The sequence below is a fragment of the Euprymna scolopes genome, chromosome 2, assembly GCF_053919585.1.
Source record: "Euprymna scolopes isolate OS-2025 chromosome 2, ASM5391958v1, whole genome shotgun sequence".
NCBI classification, from domain to species: domain Eukaryota; kingdom Metazoa; phylum Mollusca; class Cephalopoda; order Sepiida; family Sepiolidae; genus Euprymna; species Euprymna scolopes.
Window position 1 is genome coordinate 12,121,936 of NC_136483.1, and position 22,076 is coordinate 12,144,011.

Sequence of the window (22,076 nt, forward strand, 5' to 3'; positions counted from 1 at the left end):
ATCTGCTCGGTCACAACAGTTAAAAGATTAGCAATTGAATGAAAACCATGAAAGCCATACTTTTTTTTTCCCAGAAAATCGACAAGTTTGCCATTGATCAACTTTTCAAAAACTTGGCTAATAACAGAAGAGACAACAGGATGAAAGATGGGTTCAAAACAACAGAAAACTCTAATAAAAAGTGAAACATGATTTTGATAAACAGTGATTAAATAATTTTGAGAAAGATCAGGAACACAATGTTTTGAAATGACAACAGGAATTGAATCCAGACTGAATAGACTGAAAAGATCAGAAAGAACTTAGCAACCATCTTTGGACTGATAATTATAGAATCAAGAGACTTGTGAGTTTTCAAATGAAAATCAGGAAGAACAATATTAGAATCATCGATAGAAGAATTGTCAACAAAAAGACAAGCAAAGAGATCAGACTTAACCTTTGAAGATGAAATAAACTGAAGACCACCATAAAGAGGACAAAAACCACACTATTATAGATTCTTCAAAAATCACGAGAGCCAACCTTTTGAGATGAGATAGTCACAAAGTCTTTGAGAATAGCTAAACTTAGCCTCAGAAATTTTTCTCTTGTAGGCATTGCTAGCTTTTCAGTTGAATTGTCTAGAAGCCTCAGAACCATCTCGATGATACTGATTGAAGTAATGACTACGAGCAATGGTAAAAGCACAGATAGATGAAAACCAGGGTGGAGAATGAGGTTTGGATTGGAATTTACGCTGAGGAATGATGGTGTCAGTTCCAACAAGAAGCCAGTCAGTAACCACCTTTACAGCATCATTGGGAGACGTTCCAAAAATAGGATTCCATAGAACGTTAGATAGAAAGCTGCAAAGTCCATCCTAATCAGTCCTCCTGTCGTTAAATGTCTTCCTATAGAAGAAACGATTAATTGAAGGCGTAACAGAAAATCAATCTCAACATCTACAACATGATCAGAAGAACCCAATGGTAGAGAAGAGGAAACAGAAGAAGATTCAGAAACAGAAATAAGAAAAAGATCAAGGGTGGTTGATGATGGTCATTATCAGGAAAGGGTGACAATTTGGGATCAGGATTAGTAGAAGGCATGGTAATGAAAAGGGGGAGAAAGGTAGAATCACTTTATGACAAGTTAATTGATATTTTGCTTCTATGATTAAGTACTTTTTTACATTAAAAAATAGTTTCACAAATCAAAAAGATCAGATATTTGATGCTAAATATGATCTTTAAAATTTCAAATTTCTAGTCTTTCACTCAAACATATTATTATTGTTGCTTTTATTATTATTCTTTCATATTTATATTATGTATATATAGTTTCAGTATTTACTTTATGCTTAAATATTATGCATATATATTAAATGAAAGTTTTTGCATCCTATTTATTTATATTTATTACTATTATTATTAAACGTTTCCGTTGCTAATCGTTCGCTTTTACTCTTCCGAGTCTGTGTGTTCTTACATATATGGATGCGTGTATGCTCTTACGTATATTATGTGCAGTTCACTGTTATATGTGTGTGGTGTGATTTCTTATCTTACACAGTTTCTTACCATGAAAGTCTTTGAGACGTGTATGTGCCATGTATAATGCGTACATACCTGGTTGCCTTGGCCAGCGGGTGATATCTTCTGGTTGCCGGTCTGCCATCTCGTTGGGAAGGGGTCACTGCAGACAGATGCATCGATAAACAACAAGATGGATTTGAAGCTTCAATCTTTTATTCCAAGGCAAGCCTATCATCTCGAACCCTGATTGTCGGAGAACCGAAATATCCTGTCTGCATTCGCTGCTGCACAAAACCCACTCTCAGCCCATGTGGTCGTCAACTGGAAGCCTACGACCATAATTTCCGTGTCACCCCTAATTTCCGGTGCATTCTCTCTAGGTTGATACCTGTCAAACCTAACCTTTTGTGACCCTGCTAACTCGCTGATGGGAAATGAAAATATACTTACATAACTTTCTATTTCTAAAACTACCTATATAGCAATTAAGCTGGGATTCCCAATACTACATATATAGTTTCAGTATTTACTTTAACCGTTCTCAATACATGTAGTATAATACACAGAAATGTTCATCAAACATACGAGTGCTGTTCTAAAAGTAAGGCCTCCTATTTTTTTAAACTCAATAACTAAAATGTTGAAGAGCTATAAAGACAGGAGAGGTACAATTAAAATGAGCGATGGTTTGTGCTCTAGAATTTATTTTAATATATAGTTACCAATATTCTCAATGCAGGTTCTTTCTGACCTTGATGCCAGCAATGAATGATGCCTCGGTTGTAAAAATCCAGAGTGCATTTTGTCACTCACGTCTCTATTGCCAGTCTGAAATCAATGAACCTGTCTCCTAATTGTGCTGGCATCAACTGCATTGGCTTTGTAAACATTTAACAGGTACCGGTAAATGTTGATCAGTTCAATTTTTTTCTTCAAATTCAATGGCACATCTCTGCTTCTGATGCATGGTCATGACAGGGGTTGCTTTCTTAGTCTCACACTATCAGTATCTGCAACAGATGAAACTTTCAGGTCATGAATGCATAAGTTTAGTCATCATAATGCAATTTGAAATCCCCTTTGATCCATTCATGCGGAATAAAAAATAGGAAGCATTACTTTTGGAACGTTCCTCATATATTAATGTCTTTGTGTGTGTGTGTGCAATATATATGTATTAGTGTGTTTGTGTGTATTGCTTAACGACTTTTTGTTCCTTTTCCAGATCGCCAGTCTGAGTGGTGTCCATAGTCTCCATTGGGGTGATTATGTAGGTTCTCCTGACTGTGCAGCTCCTGCTGTCATCCAACGCAGAGAGACAAAATCCATGGTCTCTGCGAATCTCCTCGCACTTCCAACCGGGGAAGTCTTCGGCATAAGGAAGGACAGTTGTCTTCTCACAATGTGCAGCAAAGACCGAGGTAAATCTCATGTTCAGCCAAATTTTTTGCCATGGAATCAAAAGCGTATGAATATTTTCTAATGTTATCGAAACTGATTTAATAACTCAAATGAGAAACAGACCATAACCCGTATTACCATTTTTATTCTCTTATCTTCTCTGTCTTTAAAAGTTCCTGTGTACTTATGCAGTATAAAGACTGTGCTATCATTAGAATCGTCCAAGTGGTTTACGAAAAATTATGGAAGGTACCAAACGAAAGTTTTATGATTGTTTTTCTTTGCAAAGCTGGGCAATTTTTTCAATGAAAAATATATTTCTGTCAGTACAAAGCTAATTCAACAAAAAAATTTGAATGAAAACAATTTTAATGAAAGCTCAACAATATTCTTAAATAGTAATTCGACAATTTTTGTGAAATTTGTTGAAAATTCAAATCAAGAAAAAACATTCATTGTAAAGTAAGTTTCATGAGTAAATATTTATTTTTTGAATAACAAATAATAAATTTGATAGCAAACAAAACCTTTATGATTTTTTTTTTCATGATTTTTTTTTCTGTTGTTCAACTCAAGATAAATATTTAGTTTTTTTTTCTTCATATAATGTAGGAAACAAATATTTTTATGATTTTTTTCATATTATGGTTAAGGTGCTCAGTGTTTTGGCACCTTGCAGCATTTCTGTAACATGTGCAGATGATTCAGCTGGTTGCAAGATGCTTATACTGCATAAGTATCAGTTTCTGTTCTAGTTATAAATAAAATCTAAACTTGCTGTTTTATTTATATTCCATGCTAATGTAGACCTACACAAAATTATCATAAAAGAAAACCTTAATACAAAAACAATGTCACTTAAATTTTTCATCAATTTTTTTCAGAAAAATTGTTTGATTTTGGTATAGAGCTTTGTTTTCAATTTCTTCCCTTGACAAAAACTGATACTACATATATATTATAGATCTGTTTTAATTATAGAATTCATTTTCCTAACTATGGTGTCTTCAGTCTAACTTTTACAGGATTATTACATGGAATCCAATATATAGTATAATTATATATAAAGGACACTGTGTGTGTGTGTGTGTGTGTGTGTGTGAGAGAGAGTGTGAGAGAGTTCCCTATGAACGCCAAAACGGCTGGGCTGAATTTTTTAAATTTCACACATATGTACCTTATATGCCTGGGAGTGTTCTTAGATAGGGGTTGTATTGGAATACCTTGGATAAGTCTCAAAAATCAATAATCAAAGAAATCCTATTAAGTAAAGTCCAATTTTTACCAAAATTAACTCTTTTAAAGCACCTAACATCACAAATGCACTTGAAGTTTTATCATCGCACAAGCAGAAAGACTCAGTGTATAAAATCAATAGTAGGTTCTTTGATAAAATAGAGGTGTGTTCATAATGAATGTTTCTGTTTAGAGCACAAATGAACCATGATACTTGACTTTTGCGTTTTAAATTGAAATTTAAAAATGTTAATTCAAATCATTGTATAAAAATAATTTCATAAAATCAACAGTAGGTTCTCTAAAGGTCAGTGAAGTCCAGCCTTTGAGATTTGAAAAAAAATCACTCGACTGCTGGCCGAGTGTGAGGGGAAAATTTATTCGCCCCAAAATATTTTTACTCGTCCGACTTTGTCTTTGTTTCAGTCAATAATAGTAAATAATTTTACAACAATTCAATTATATTTTTCTTCTTTATTCTTAATAAAAGTATCAACAAACTATTCTTCCGATACCCAAATTATGTCGTAAAATTTCATACAAAAATTAAAATATCTAGCCTAAACTGTGGGTGTTAAAAAAAAAGAGTTACAAAATCTCCGGGTATTCACGATTGTGGACTGAAATCTCTTGGTACGAGATCTCCGTGGCCCGAAATCTCCGATATTCAAAAAAAAAAAAAAAAAAAATACCATTTAACTGAAATGAACTAGATTTCTAAGAAAATCGTCATGGTTTAATATCTTTTTCAAATTTTAACGGTCAATTTTTCTTTGTAATTTATGGAAAAAAAACAAACTTTGATATAGAACAGAAATTGGTCTCTTTTGTTTCTATTAAAACAAAGAATTCACCTCAGAACAACATTCTAAAATTTAGAATATTATTTTTAAAATTGGGTATCGATGATTTTTTGAAAGTTGCGCAAAAAAGAGCATGCAAATATCTGAATTTTATAATTGAGAAAAATATGATTACTTGTTGTATAATTTAATTTTGGTACGTGCTTAACGGAACGATGCGTTTTTTTCCTCTTTCAAATGTTCGTCTTTACTTTTGTAAGCATGAAGTGTATATAGTTGTAGCGTGAAAGAATTTTTTTTCCAAATTAATTTCAAAATCAGAGAGCTAAATGAAGGCGACATTTCGACTACATGCCGAATGTGTAAATTTGACCTCTTGTTGACCTTTAGTGTGATCACTCTTTTTTCAATACTCCAATGGTCTCACAGCTAGAGATGAAAGAATTCGCAAATGATGAGACAGAGGTCATTCTAAGTCACCGCATATTTGAGGGTCGTAAAATAAATGAGTTTTTCCTGTTTCTTTATTTAAAGAAATTTTATCAACTGGCAGGCGAGTGATTTATGACTTTTAGTCGCCCCAAGAAATTTTTAATCGACTGTGGCAACCGGTCGTGTAAAGTCTCAAAGGCTGATGTAGACTACAATTAACTGTGGACTAAATCACTATAGGGAAACATGTGAAGATTCTTTCCAGTGTATTGCTGTAGATTCTTGATTAGATCAGAACAATTGATTGATTTGATTGACAAATGGCCGATTTCACCAATTTTGGTGACGATAAGTGTTGAAAGTGTGGAATATTGAACTTCATTTAATACTGAGCAATGTCAGGTCTCCCTGCTAATACAGTATTCACTGACACACTAGTTCCCATGCATCCTGACAGGTGGTACCCATTATCTTTCAAGACTAAAAAGGCCTTGTATGTAGAATCCATGTAAATAAAGATCTTCAGTTGTTAGAAACCTTTTTACTCTGATAGCTTCTTTCCTTGGACTTTCTGTCTTTGATATTCCATCCCTGTTTCCCAAAATGCAGAAATTTAAATGTAATGTGAACAAATGTCTTGCTGCACAATTTCCCACTTTGGATACCCTCTATAAATCTGGTCCCTAATCACAGTAGCTTCTTACATCACCGTTGCAACATGCCTTATTTAAAGATGAATAAAAGTAAAAACAAAAACAACTTGACATAATAACGTTTCGCTTCTAAGTTGCCAGAAACTAGATCACCTAGTCTGTTATCTGCGCTCATAAATTGGGCTAGCATTAGGTGCTTCCCAAGTTTGAATTTTGAGGTTTTTCAATTTTAGAAATTTTTTTGCAGGTGTGATTGGTATAACTAGCACGGATATTGTGTGGGCAGCAATCATTAGCTGGAAGCATCCAGATGGAATCCTTCGTGTAACCAACAATCCAGACAAAAATCCTGTCAACTTTTTACAACTTAGACCTTATGATCAAGTAAGTTTCTAAAGGCCACTGTCATGGGAAAATTGTAACAACCACAGATCATTCTGAATGGAATCCCTAATTTCATAAAAAAATCTTTGCTTGTTCTTCATTGCACTCTTTCTTTCATCAACATGTTTACTAAATGAGCCACAGATGATTTTAAAGATTGCTTAGGATTTTTGAGAATAAATTTCATAAAACTTCATTACATCTGTTGTTTTCCACTTTCCTTTTATCATAGACAAATAGTTTTCTTTTTTTTAAATACAGTAAAACGAAACCAATTTTCATTAACAAAATATTTCGTCATCAAATTCTCTTATAAACTTTTGTGGTTTCCAAATGAACTGCAAAAAGTAAAATCACATTGTTGTCAAAAGTTAACATGGCTTTATTTTCTATATAATATATAATGCTCCAAACTTAAGCGTTTTAGATATTTAGTTTTAAACCCTAAAACATCACGTTAATTCTAATTTCAGTCACCTAAATTATATAGTTAAATGGGTTTTGGTTTAGAAGTTATCAAATATTTTTTTAAGTATACGTACTTCTAAGATATGACTGAAACAGAAAATCCTTACTGATACAAAAATATCCGATTTGAGTGAAATTGAAACGATATGCAGAGTTTTCCAACATTTCAGCTTCTTCCAACTATATTACGAGCAAAACAGGAGAAATAAAAACAAAGTAATACAGTGTTAAGAGAGTAGTAAAAAGTGCTTATTAGTGATCTTCATTCAATCCTGAGCAATGTCAGATGTTCCTGCTAGAAATAGAGGTTCTTGTCCAGAATTGTCCCTATACAGGGTGAAAAAATAAAAATGTCGCCCTAAAGAGAACAACACTACAGCTTTATTTTAAAACTTTTATTGAAAAAATCAATTCAGGTAACTTGATTATGTAGTAGAGTTGACATCTATTCAATGTAGCCACGTTCAACCTCAACTACCCCCTTGATACGGGCCCAGAACTGGGAGCATGCCTTTTCCACAAGTGCTGGCAGGAGCTCTGCTTTGGTGTTTTGGAAGATCATGTTGGTGATATTCTTTGCATATGACCAAAGTAGTTCAGGAGCAGAGAGGGGGAATGGTACAAAGTTGTAGCACTCCATCTGAAGCCAAGACTGGGTTTCTTTGGACTTGTGGGCCAGCGCCAAGTCCTGCTGCCACACTCAAAGTCTGCCAGCAGCCACCTGATTGCATCAAAGGATCACCACACTCTTCAGCACATCCAGGTACACTTTGGTGTGTACTTTGTGTACTTTCAAGATGACTTTGAAGATGTGAGGTGGCATGATATCGAGTGGAAGAAAGTTCGATGAAGAGTCCACGTGATGTTGTTAATTGTGTTTTTTTTTATTTCTTCCACTCGACATCATGGCAAAAAAAAAGAGAAAAAAATTAAAAAAAAAAAGATTGACAAAGGAGTTTGATTCTGAAATATATTTCTTAAAAAACATTCGTTTATTTTATAAAAAATTTTGCATTGCAATTTTGGCTTCTAACGTATTCAATACATATTTTATTCTTATATAAATTTTTCTTAGTGGAATGGGGACAAAAATAGTTGGTCACATTCAATGCTGCTAAGACTAAGCTTGTTTCCTTCAATAACTACAAGAAACCTTCTCTACCACCAATAGCAATGGCCAAGAACACATTGCCTGAAAGTACTTCTTTTAAACTCCTCAGCCTAACGTTTACAGGGAATATGAACTGGAATAGATACATTGAGAGCATTGCCAAGGCTGCTGCAAGGAAGGTTGGCTCCCTCTACCGTGCTAGAAAACTACTTACGCCTGCCAGTATCCTATACCTCTATAAGGCAACCATTCGCCCATGTATGGAGTACTGTTGTCATATCTGGGCTGGTGCATCTGCTGCTTGTCTCTCGCTACTGGACAGGGTTCAAAAAAGAGTCGCCAACCTGATAGGTCCTGAACTGTCATCTAGGCTTCAACCTCTGTCCCATCGACGAGATGTTGCATCCCTCTGCCTGTTCTACAAATACTTTAATGGTGAATGCTCTGACGAACTGCAAACACTTGTACCTCCCCGACGTAACTACCCCCGACAAACCCGACAAGCTACTAAGTCTCATCCCTTTACAGTAGAGATCCCTAGGTGCAAGAAAGCCTTTTACTCCAATAGTTTCTTCCCCAGAACTGCAGGTATTTGGAACTCCCTTCCGGGATTCTGCTTTCCCAACTGCAATGATATGCAGAAGTTCAAGAGTAATGTTAACAAACATCTTTCTACTCTTCTCCCTTCATAATGACCTCGCTAATTAATTCCCTAATAGTAGCCCTCTGCTTCAAAGTGGCACTGTGCCTTGTTTGGGGTGAAAATTGAATAAAAAAAAAAAAAAAAAAAAAATGAATCAAAATATATAAAACAAATGTGGACTCCTCAGATGAATAAAAATGTTTGTAGTTATTTTTATTTTCATATATAATTAAGGAATTGTCTTCCTAGTAATTGATCGCCAATGAAAAGCTTTGTTACTCTTTGAATGTATCCTTTTTCTTCTTGAATATTTGCTTATTTTTAATTCTCTCTTTCTTACCAGACGACGTGCATTGCATCAGTTCCTGATTGCCGATTATTATTCATTGGGGGGAGCGCTGGTGTTGTCACAGTTTATACATCACTGCACAACACGGCAAAGGTAAACGTTTTTATTTTTCTTACAAATATTTCATGCTTATTTCAAAATATAATAATTATTCTGAAAATGTACTCTCATTTTATTCTAGTGCTAATGTTAAATTCATGTCTTGAATTTTCAAATAGGAATTATTGGCCAAATTATACTCCCTAAAATCCTTTTAAAATACTCCAAAGACATTTGGAGAATATTTATTAATTCATTTAATACTAAATTTCACAAGTTAGAGGTATCTGAATTTTCATGAAGGATTATGATCCCTTATGCTTTGAAGCAATTTTTTAAAAGAATTCATAATGTTTGACTAGTTTAGGAATGAATCCAGTACATGTAAATCTACTTAACTTGATATAGAGATGATGATAAACTGGATATGATGCTTGCAAAATTTCTGATTTCATGAAAATTCTTGTCATTCTTCTATGGTTAATCTAACATTCATTAAAGTCCTTTTTTTTTTCTTTTTTTTTTTTCTAGAAATCACACCTTCAAGTTTTGGGTCTGAAGAAACACCTGTACGGCCATTCCAAACCAATCACCACCATTAAGGTGTGTAAGTCTTACAGCATCCTCGTCAGCGCCAGCGAAGATGGACTTTGCATTATTTGGGATCTCAACAGGTACAAAGTCTGAAATCTAATATATGAAAAATTGATATTGTTATGGCAGTCTCTAAACACTTAGACAATTAGGGGCTTGTGCAGTGTGATGGGATTTCAAAAAATATTTTACATAATTTTTTTTATCTTTAGGTAAAAACACGATTATATACATGTAATGTCGAAATTAGTAAAACTTTTGAAAAATTATGACAAACGATCAAGTAAAAGATTTGTTGAACGTTTTATACAAAAAAAAAAATCAGATATTAGTAGTCATTTTTCATTTAAATGGCAGATTTGTCAAAATCACAGATTGCAGTTACATCCCTTAGATTTTACGAATTCTTCAACCACAACCGATACGATAAAACCCTATAAGGTTATATTTGTTATTTGGATTCTTCGAACTACTGTTCTCTTTTTGAGTGTCATTTTTATAACATTTTAGTTAATATAACCTCCAACCTTCATCAGGTGTATTTTGTTGAACTTGGAAATGTTTCTGTCCAACTCAGAAATTTGGACAGAATTTCAAACAGAACTTTTTATTTACTTTATGGAGGTAGCATGCTCTTGTTCCGTAAGCCATGGTTTGATAAAGGTCCTAAGAAATTCGCAATTACATTTTTTGGTGGTCCAAACTGAGAATATCACTTTTACAATTGATTTTTCCAAGTACTCTAACCACTGTGCCAGGATCTTTGCAATTAAAATGTCACTGAAAATGAGAATAATAGTCTGAAGAATCCAAATAATAAGAATAACGAATCCTCATCTCAAAAGAAATGTAAATTTATTTTTACTTTTAATTATTTTTCTAGTCGGTTTTTGTAATTTTTGAATTTTTGGCTAATTTCAATACCTAAGTACGTAATCATGTTTTTACTAATTTCAACACCTAAGTATGTAATCATGTTTTTAATTAAAATGCATTTATTTGAAATCCCATGATATTGTACAGGGTGAAACAATAAAATTGTCGCCCTAGAAAAGACGGCATGATTCCATTTCTGTTTGATGAAAATCCGTTTTCTTTTGTTGAAGACCATCTACTAGTTGGCCAGTATGTACAAATCCCAAGAGCGTTAGAAGCCTCTTATCATCTCTGAACGTGACACAATGTTCGATAAGCGAGATTGGAGCTGTGCTGCTGTACAGCTCATGCTCTATACCGATCCAAGTTATGACAACAGGATCATTGTTAGCATTGTCAAAATGCATCGCTGGATTGCCACGAGTAACAAGGGATGTGCCCAGGGATATGAAAACAGTTTTCAGCCACGGTTATGGTCTTTGGTGTGGTTTCAAGTGAGGGCCACATCATGCTACCTCACATCTTCAAAGTCAGCTTGAAAGTCAACATCAAAGTGTACGTGGATGTGTTGAAGATTGTGGTGCTCCCCTAGTGGCTGCTAGGCAGACCCTGAATGTGGCAGCAGGACTCAGCACCAGCTCACAAGTTCAAAGAGATCCAGGCTTGGCTTCAGAAGAAGTGCTACGACTTTGTACCCTTCTTTCACTGCCCCCCCCTCTCTTGGCTTGAACCTGCTGAACTACTTTGTCTTGTCATACGTCAAGAATATCACCAACATGATTGCTGCCATCTGCTGAGTAATCACCAAGTTCTCGCTGGCGCTTGTGGAAAAGGCATGCTCCAAGTTCCAGACCTGTATCAAGGCATTGATTGAGGCTGAAGACGGCTACATTGAATAGCTGTCAGCTCTGCTACATAATCAAGTTACCTGAATTGATTTATTTCAATAAAAGTTTTAAAATAAAGTAGTATTTTTTCTTTAGAGCAGCAACTTTATTGTGCTACCCTGTACAAGCACTAACAATTATGCTGCATATAAAAATCTGGAGTATTTTGAAGAATATTTTATACAGTCATGACAACAGCTGAAAGAGGCAATAACACAAAATAATGATGTTAGATATTGGCAGGCAACCTCAGAAGGAAAAACATTCAATAGGAAAGAATGTTTTTATAAATAAAATCATCACAGAGAAAAAGTTAGAGAGAGGCTGCGGCACATGTCACCATTTTTTCACCACCTGACAACCATCTATCCCCCTTCCCCCTGTGCCTTCCAGTAAACATCAAAACAGAATAACAATTTGTCACAGAAAAGCTAATTGTCGTAGTGAGATACAGTAATATATATTTTTGTAGATCAACTGTGTTGTGACTTTAGTTCGCTGTCAGTGTGTGCATATATTTTGTATCAGCAATAAAAGCAGATGTTAACATTATATAGACTGGACAAACACATTTTGAACAAAGTGATTACTTATCAAAAATAATACTAAAGAAAAAGAAACGAAAAAATACTCATTGATTTATTTATATTGTTTCATTTTATTTTTTCATAATTAGTATTAAATTTGGAATGATAATTCTTTTTTTCTATTTATTCAACCATCATAAATACATGAGCAGGATATTGCAGAAGCCTGAGTTTTATGATGATTCTCATACATCAGGTATGGCGACTCTTCTGATTTCAGTGCCCAACCCTTCTTCCCAAAATAGAAGAGAGTACATTTTACTAGAGAGAAATGTTTTTTTAAGGTTCTTATTTTATATTGTTACCCTTCAGATGTTTTCGTAATTCATTACCAGATTACCAGTAAATGTCTGCCATGGGGCTTGATCTGTACAAGAACAAAAAAATTCTAAAAATGATTTTATTCAAATTTTTTTTTTTCAGACTGTCCTATGTGCGTTCAATTGAAAGCCATCAACGAGCCGTTAATATAGTTGCGATCAGTGAGACACTGGGTGACATAGTAACAATCAGTCATCGAGGTAAATTCATTTGTGATCCATTTTTCAAAACAAAAAAAAACTCATGAATATATATAAGTACAAATATAACTTATTATAGGTGCCTGTTTTTTTTTTTTAATCACATCCCATCACTATCTGCATTATATTATCCATAGAGGTTTACTGTTATTGATATTTTTTTAATTAATTTGCATATTAGTTTTGAAAAAGGACATTTTATTAATTATTTGTTTTTTTTTTAAGCAAGGATTGTTTTGTTTTTAATAAAACAAATAGTTCTGTTTCACATTACTGTTTAATCTCCTTGACAAATATTTAGCATTTGTGTTTAAATATTGCTTTCTCTTTTTTTGTTAGAGAGATTGACTTCATTTTCAACAAACTATGATCTATTTCTAAAGTGCAAGTGAAAAAGCAAATTAAATTCTTTAGTCATATTTTAAATATAAATTTGTATCAAAATTACAAAATTGGTAAAATTTTTATCTGTAAAAATAAATGAGAAAGATGTTCTGTGTTTGCAACAAAGTTATGAATAAGATGTTTATTTAAAATTAATTTTTCAAGAACAAACTTTGTGAAGCCATATTGAGTTGGCAAAGTTATCTTGTTCAAGTTAATTTTCCTATAACATACGACTTAAGACCTGGATTTTTGTGTGTGTGTGGGGGGGGGGGGGGCTCATACAATCATAATTTTTCTTGGGCAACACAAGATTATCCTGCACGTTTCGTTTTTGATCTTCAGTTAAAAGTACATTTGGTTCTTGTCCAGAATATCGTCTGTATTCAAAAAATAAAAAATAAAAGAAAAATCCGTATGATACATGTAATGTGATGAAACAAAAGTATTATATTCCAAAAATGACGTAAATCAATCAAGTAGTTTTGTTTAAATAAGAAAATCCAATTTTATGGATATCCAAGAAATGCCCGTCTTATTTGTCAGTTTGAAAAAGAAATCTAAAAAAAAAAAAAAAAAAAAAAAAACTCGAATAACAGGGGAGATAACTCAACAATAATTCAAACTTACGAGATTTGTTGCAATGCCTATGAATTCCCATTAATCGCTTAAAAATGATTTTCTTTATAAGAACACAACTACTCTATCAATTTACATAATTTTTGGAATATGATACATTTGTTTTATTGCGGGTACATGCATCATACAGATTTAAAGTAAAATTCTGCTCAAGAACTAAACATTTTTCTTGCTTTTTTTTCAAATAAAACTTTTGCATTTCAGACATTGGCAGCAGTATGCACCTGCACACGGTGAATGCACAACTCGTGGCCATACACAATTGTGAAGTGAAAATTCTTTGTGCTGCCTTCTCTTCAGCTCCTGAGGGTCGGTCTATTAACGTCATTGCAGGGGGACTCAGCAATGGAATCGTCAGGTACGCATGGTTTTGTCCTAATTAAATGGTTTCATTTCATCCACAGACAAAATTTTATCATTTCAGATGGGTTCTTGCCTCTTTTTACCCCCTTCCCCTTTTTAAAAATATTTATGAGCTGCAACTTGTGAAGGCCAAAAGCCACTCAAGAATAATAGTGTTAGCTGAAGATAAATATTATGAGACGGCTAAAAATGATGAATGGGCTGAACCAAATTTATGGTGAGTATTTGTGGAAATTGTATTTGAAGATGACCATGTTGTAGGGAACCAATATCTTGGCACCACGTTCCACAGATCATTCCCCACTAGATTGCAAAGTTGATTTTGAATGCTGTAAAGGCAAAAAAAAAAATAAAAACAAATAAAAAACAGTCCTCTACGAAGCACCTCCTCAGATATGGCAGCAGTACTCCATTTTAGGATGTATCTGATTTTTATATATGGGTAGAAAATTGCATTCTGAAGTGGTAGAATGATCCAGCTATTGACATAACGGATAAAGTACTAGGTAAAAGTCAGTTTTAAGTGGCACTCTTTGGAAGTTAAAGGTTCAATTCCTAGTGAGGGCGATACTAAGAATACAACTGCAAATTGCTTCAAACTTCTACTTGGTCGTTGCTGACAAAACAAAAATGTGCTACTTCCACAAAGGGTTCTGTTTAAAATTCTGTGAAGATTCCAGAGTTCAACAAGATATACCTGAAGAAAATCAGAGTTTACATTGGTTGAAATGTTTAGAGAAATCCACTGAAGACACAGATTAGAATAAATGATGGCAACCTTCTATCTAATGAGACAATGGTGTTCTGCATCTATTCTGGTGTACTGCAGCATCTACTGTGGCTATAAATTCGAAGCTGAATTGCCTCTCTGGATGCAGGTCTGTGCGTGTGAGGAGGAGACCTAGGTTTGCTCAGTAACCAGAGTCCCCCTCTTGCCATTGCAGATAAAATCCAACGGAAAGACAAGCCAATATGGTTAGAGCCAGTGCAGCTACTGGAAAGGTGTTGCAGTGCTTCACCATCTGCCTATCAGTACTCCAACATGGATTTTTTTTATCAGCGTTTACTCTCTTAGCGTTTGCCCTTACCAAGGCATCCACAAATTAGATTAGATATATCTTGCATTTTCGATCTGGAGTCAGCATCACTTCTAGGCAGCTTCCTCATTTGTTTCAATTGGAGTAAAACAACGATATGAGAACATTGGTGGTGAAACAAGATAAGCTTTGATTTAGACGTGTTAAAGGTAACATTGCACCACATGATACAGACCAATGCTCTTCAATGTGCAGCCATAGACAGTTGTATCGATTGCTTAGATATTAATCTCTGAATATTGTCTGTTAGTTTCTCTTAACATTGAAACTGATCGAATGGACACAACTTTGTTTCAGATGCGTTCGATTAACACATCCCTTAATAAGTCCTAGGCTGCTAATAAAGAATCCATATGATTTTTATATACTACTAACCTTGAAAGCATTTGATGATGTTTGTCCATCATTTGATCGTGATGCTGACTGCTCTGTCTTTTCTAATGTTTTAATTTTCTAATCATTTTGTTTTTATGGGGATGGGGCATCCAGTAGGATGCCAGACATTCACCTACTATTTCAGTCACATCAACCAAGAGATCTTTTTAAAATTCTAACCGTTCCTTTGAGTGTCATTGTTTGTATTTTTCTTGCACTTAGTTCACTGGGTATATTCAACAGTTTTCGAAATTCTTTTTATAAGTCCGGTTGCTCCTATGTTTCTTGTATTCTTCAATGGATGCAGATTCAGCAATTGTAGCTCCTTGGCAGTTTGTGGTATTCCAGGAACATCTGTTTTGAGTTAGGTTTTTCCAGGAGTCGGAATACAAACCAAAATGTTTGAGGGACACCTTCAAGCTTCCCTTGAACCATTTCCAGAGTCTTCCTAGTTCTTTTTATCATTTTATACTGCCTGTATTATTGTGTTATTGTTGCATGTGTTTCTTTTCTTTTATCATTCTTTCAAGTTCCAGCAGAAATATGACTCCTAGGTTGGGAAACATCATTTCATCTTTCTTTTTTATATTGTTCATTAATGAGTCGAGGAGGGAGGTGCATTGTCTGTTAATATCGCGGTTCTATTATTATTTGCTTTTTGGTCCCTCTAAATGCTAATAGAGATCTGCACTTCCTTCGTATGATTTTGTTTTTAATTTTTTTTTAGGCTCTGGAACACTTGGACTTTAGAGCCAGTTCGAGATTTAATGGATGAAGCCTTGAAAGGAAAACAAATATTAAGGTCAGTTCTCTGTCGTTTTATTGGGTTTATTGAGCAATAATTCTTTTTTTTCAGTAATGAGTAACCACTCGAAGATAAGGATTAATGTGATAGATAGATTGTCAGTTGAATGATGATGAATATTATGAGAGGATTTAAAATAAAGCAGTTGGTCTTGCAGGACAAAATCCATATTGTAGATTGTTGTTGCTGAAGTGATTGTCATTTTTTTTTAATCATCACAGATATAAACAACTTGCTCATCACGCACAATAGACTGATCAGTCTATACTAGTTTCTACTAACTTTTTAAAATTCAATCCAACACAATGTATTTGTAAACAAGTCAGTCATTTTAATACTGACGGCTCAATATTTGACAGAAATAATTATTTTGTAAACTTGGTGGGAATTTTGAAACATTTAAATTTAATTTCAAAACCTTATTTAAAAAAGACATAGCAGGGAGACAAAACATAAAAATAATTAAATGGATGTCAATCTTTTTGTTTAAGAAACAGAAAAAAAAAATGTCTGTTTTTTTTTTCATTTAAATTTGGTTAATTTCTTTTTCTTTTTAATTTTGCAGTTTAACGTTCACTCACGATTCCCAACATTTGTGTGTGTCCGCATCAGATGGAACAATTACATTTTGGGGCAACCAATCCTCCAAACAAAAGCCGCCTCGTCTCATGTTATTCCTCTGATTTGAAACAGGAATGAAAGACAGAAAATTCCAGATTTTTTTCTTTTTTTTAATATACAAAAAAAGAAAAAATTCCAGAACAAAAAATGAAAAAAAAAAAAAAATCTTGAATATTCTAATAAAGAGATGGGAAAAAAATTCTAGAATGTTTTATGAAAAAATAGATATGGATGTTATATAACAAAAAAAAAAAACAACATTCTAGGATATTCCATGAAAAAAATAGACTTGCTTCTATTTTTAGGACAATTTACAATTGTTTTTTTTAACTGACTAAATTTAGTTAATTTATATTTTTAATTTATTTATTTTAGGTAATTAAAACACTTCTACACAGACTCTACAAATCAGCTACTACTTAAAAAGAAATGGTGAAAATGTTTGTAATATTTGTAAATATGTGGACATTTTTTTTTTCTAAGCTTAAAAACAATACAAATTGAATATTTATTTTAAGCACCTGATGAAAAAATATATATATATAGACTTTCTATTGCCATATGCCATTTCTTTAAAAAAAAAGTAAGAGTGGGTGGATCTGATGGACAGTCTAAAGGAAGTTGTCTGTTGGGTCGAACACTTAACAAACTCAAACTGCTTAGTCTCTTTAACTGAGCAAATTCAAATGCTGGAAAAAAAACAACAAAAAAAAACTTATGGTAATATTTTTTGTTGTTGTTGTTTCTTTTTTTTAAGTTTGAAATTCACTCTGAATGAATTTCGATACCTTCAACGTTGACTACTTAAGAATTATAAATATATATATATATAATATGTATATAAATATATTTTTTTTTTCACAGAATAATGCACTTTTTGCTGGTTTTTTTATTATTTATTTTATTTTTTTTTGTATGTTGGCAAAAAAAATCCATTTAAAGATGGATTCTGATTGTTCAATTTTGTTGAATTTAAAAAGTAAAATAAAAATTAAAAAATATTCTTGTCTTCATTTTTTAAATGACATACGTTTACAACGTTTTCAGATTCAGCGCATGTGTCCATATAGTATTTGAGCATATATATATATATATATATATATATATATATATATATATATATATATGCAGTAATTATATTAGTGTTGAGACGGTTAATTGGAATTGGGAATTGGAAAAATCAGTACTTTTTAGAGTATCGGAATCTGGAAAATTTGAGCCTATTTTCCGATGCCAAAACTGATTCCTCTAATTATCTATTTTATTTAATTTTGTTTTATAAAACATCTTTCACTGCTTGTAGTAATAATAAAATAATAAATATTTATTGATTTTAAACTTCCAGTTAGACTAAAATCTCTACTCGTGCTAGTCAAAATAATAGAACATATGTAAATTCATTCGGTTTGGGATAATTTTCGGCTTGTAAATTGTACAGGCGAGATATCTTATATTTAAATAACAATTGTAAATTGTACAGGCGAGATATCTTATATTTAAATAACAATTGTAAATTGTACAGGCGAGATATCTTATATTTAAATAACAATTGTAAATTGTACAGGCGAGATATCTTATATTTAAATAACAATTGCAACTATCTTTAATCATTTGAGGAGGTGCATTTGGCAGACAATTAGTACTTTAGAAAAGCCAACGTTTCAATTTAATCATTTTGTCATTGAGTAATCTTAAACTTAAAAAATTTTGCAAATATTGTTTAAAAAGATTTTGAAAGCCATTTAATAATACTATATAAGTATGGGTCGCTCTAAAGACATACCTTTGCCTGAGAAGCAGTGTATCTTTGATTTGTGGGCAGAAGGAAAGACGCACATGGAAATTGCAATCAAGGTCAGATGTTCAAGATCGGTAGTGACCAAAGTGCTCCAGAAAGGTGCTGAGGGTGTTTCCAACAGCAATCGCAAGAAATGCGGATGAGAGAAAAGCACCACCGAAATACCAGACCGGGCACTGGACAAGGTGGCAAAGAAAAGTCGATTCCAATCAACAAGTCACATCATTCAGATGAGTCTCGATTTTGTATCTCCTTCGAGACCAAGGGCCATGTGTTTGAAGAACTCCGGAACGGTATAACCAAGAATGCCTTCAGAAGTCTGTAAAGTTCCTGTAGTCTTACATGGTTTGTGGCTGCATGAGTGCTAAAGGTGTTGGTAATTTATGCTTCATCAAAGGAACTGTAAACACAAAAGTGTACCAAGATATCCTGGAAGCTAATTTACTGCCAGTGTTGGATAACCAGTTTGACAGGGAGGCTACAGACATCATTTTTCAACATGACATAGCGCCGGCATACTCTGCCAAGACCATGTCTTCCTGGCTCCGAGAACGATTGATCCCTCTTCTTGAATGGCCAGCGAACTCACCAGATTTGAACATTATTGAAGCCTTGTGGGACCAGATGAAGAGGAAGCTCCGCAAAGAAAAACCTACTACCTTTGCAGCCATGAAGATTGCAATCCAAAACACATGGGATTCAGTGTCTATACAGGATTGCGAGAAGCCCCGGCGAATGGATGCTGTTATCAAGGCAAAAGGTGCTGCTACTAAATACTGATTAATTTTATTTGTATTTATATTAATAAAAAAACTATTTTGTTTACTTACCTGCATTGTTCTATTATTTTGAAACACGAAATATTCAAAAACTGACATTGCAATTGATATGAGAAAAAAAATTCTGTCGTAAAACAACTATTTCAGTTAGTTAAGCATGATAGGATATTTTAGCACGAATTACATTTTACAGATCGTCCTCAATAAGAATTTAGCGCCAAAAAACATGTTCTGTTTTTTTGACCAGCACGAGTAGATCACACACTCACAAGTGTGTTTTTACGTTTGAGAAACTACATGCACATTTAAGATGTGTTTTTACAGTAATCTCGATTAAACCTAGAACCCCATCTTTCAACGTAGACCCCTACTACCAGGTCTTCTTCTCCAACATCAGGGGTCTACGTTCCAACCTTCCAGAGGTTGAAACCCAATTACAGGAGACGAAACCGGACATATTCTTTCTAAGTGAAACTGGAATAGGACCAACCACTACCCTAGACGAGTTCATAATTAACGGATACTCAAATTTAACAGCTAAATCTGACCCCCAAGATCGCCATGGGCATGGAATATGTGCCTACATTAAGGATGGCTTCCCGTGTGGCAGGGATATCTCTAGAGAAGATCCTAATTTACCCTATATGTGCTTCAGGGTTGCACTTGCTAACACCACTGCATTTATATTTGCCCTCTATAGGCCCCACAACAGTGGAGTTACTATCTTTAAGAGCATATCTGAAAAAATAGACCACATACTGTCTTCACATCCCTCGGCTAACATCCACATATGTGGTGATTTCAACGTCCATAACGTGGAATGGCTGACCCATTCAAATAAGACAGACGATGAGGGAAGGTTTTGTCATGATTTTGCCATTGCTTATTACCTCACTCAGATTGTTCGCGAACCCACCCGTGTGCCCGATACACCCGGTCAATATGCAAGCCTCTTAGACCTTTTTCTCTCAACTTCCCCTGAGCTATGTTCATGTTCCGTTCATTCTCCTCTAGGATCCTCCGACCACTCCGTCGTATCAGTTAAGATAAAAACGAAATGTAAGAAGCCCCCAGACGTACCCCTCCACCGTACTGTATACCGATACTCTATGGCTGACTGGGATAGCTTCCGTACATTCATATCTGATTTACCTCTGCACTCCATGTTTAAAAAGGATGTGTCCTCTATAGTATCAGATCTGACCGAATGGTTAATTGTAGGCATAGACCAATTCATACCATCTAAAAAATTTCAACAAAAACCTAACAGCCAGCCATGGTTCTCCCCAGAATGTGCTGCTGCTATCGCGCACAGAAATCACTTTTTCCATAGCTACCAACGTAATAGATGCACTGAAACTAAAGCTGCTTTCAGGTCTGCCAGCAACCACTGTAAAAGAGTAATAAAAAATGCAAGAGAGCTATATGCCCAGTCTGTTAAATCCAAGGTAGCTGATCAGCGGCTTGGATCCCATCAGTTTTGGAAAATAACAAATAAGATCCTGAACAGAAGTGTGCGTTCTATCCCAACCATTATCAATGGACCAGAGGTCATCTCGTCAGCGTCAGACAAGGCGAAACTATTTGCAAAGAACTTTGCAGCTAATTCTACCCTATGCGACGAAGGCCATCAACTCCCCATATTTCCTCCTATAACACAGAACAAGCTGGGTAGCATACAAATATCCGTGCATGAGGTCGCCAAGCTAATAAAGAACCTAGATTCCAGTAAAGCAACTGGTCCTGATAGCATCCCAATTATAGTGTTAAAAAAGCTTCAACCAGAACTTGCTCCCATACTTACGAAACTATTTAAGCGCTGCCTTAAGGAGAAGTGCTTTCCGACTCCCTGGAAGACCTCATCAGTTTGCCCTGTATTTAAGAATTCAGGTGATAAGTCATCTCCCTCTCAGTACAGACCAATAAGTCTCCTGTGTGTTATGAGTAAGTTGCTGGAATCCATATTAAATAGAGAAATAGTCAACCACCTCAGCAGGAATAACCTTCTTAGTGACACACAATATGGTTTCCGCTCTGCAAGATCCACCGCAGATGTGCTGACAGTTATATCCCACAGGATAAGTGAATCTCTTGACAAAGGCTTTCTTTCTAGGGCAATTGCTCTTGACATATCAAAGGCTTTTGACAAGGTATGGCATAAGGGTCTACTTCACAAGATTTCCAGCTACGGTATAACTGGAAATGTTTTCTCAATCATTAAATCATTTCTCTCCGATAGGCTCATAAGAGTAGTGGTCGATGGACAAAAATCGGAGGCCTGCAATATAAATGCTGGAGTCCCCCAGGGGTCAATCCTGGGCCCAACTCTCTTCCTGATCTACATCAATGACCTCCCTAAACCCATACTTAAATCATTCGTTGACATCTATGCTGATGACACAACCATCTACGGCAACACATCAAAGGCTGTAAATGACAAAGTTCTCTCTGATTCTCTCTCCTCTGATCTCGAGCGCGTGGTTCAGTGGGGGAAGATGTGGCTGGTTACCTTTAATGCATCTAAAACCAAACTCCTATCCTTACATCATCAACGCTCTGATCCCCAGCTGGCATCAATTGTGATGGATGGCTCTCGTCTGGGTGAGGCTCCGTGTTTTGACAAGCTTCTGGGTTTAACCTTTACTCCTGATCTGAAATGGAACACGTACATCAAGTCTGTTGCCAAGGTCGCTGGAAAGATGGTGGGATCCTTC

The 22,076-nt window shown here is 34.6% G+C and overlaps 1 protein-coding gene across 3 annotated transcripts in view; it reads left to right on the top strand.

The window, feature by feature from the left end:
* LOC145288529 (lysosomal-trafficking regulator-like) overlaps positions 1 to 16,992 on the top strand; it is a 402,321-nt gene extending 385,329 nt beyond the window's left edge. For all 3 annotated transcript variants that reach the window (XM_080136335.1, XM_080136336.1, XM_080136337.1), the window contains 8 exons: positions 2,743 to 2,938; positions 6,290 to 6,426; positions 8,992 to 9,090; positions 9,568 to 9,710; positions 12,404 to 12,501; positions 13,729 to 13,882; positions 16,087 to 16,161; positions 16,730 to 16,992. In XM_080136335.1, the coding sequence (XP_079992461.1) occupies positions 2,743 to 2,938; positions 6,290 to 6,426; positions 8,992 to 9,090; positions 9,568 to 9,710; positions 12,404 to 12,501; positions 13,729 to 13,882; positions 16,087 to 16,161; positions 16,730 to 16,847 (1,020 nt within the window). In that variant the 3' untranslated portion in view covers positions 16,848 to 16,992. The remainder of the gene's footprint in view (positions 1 to 2,742; positions 2,939 to 6,289; positions 6,427 to 8,991; positions 9,091 to 9,567; positions 9,711 to 12,403; positions 12,502 to 13,728; positions 13,883 to 16,086; positions 16,162 to 16,729) is intronic.
* The last annotated feature ends 5,084 nt before the right edge of the window (positions 16,993 to 22,076 follow it).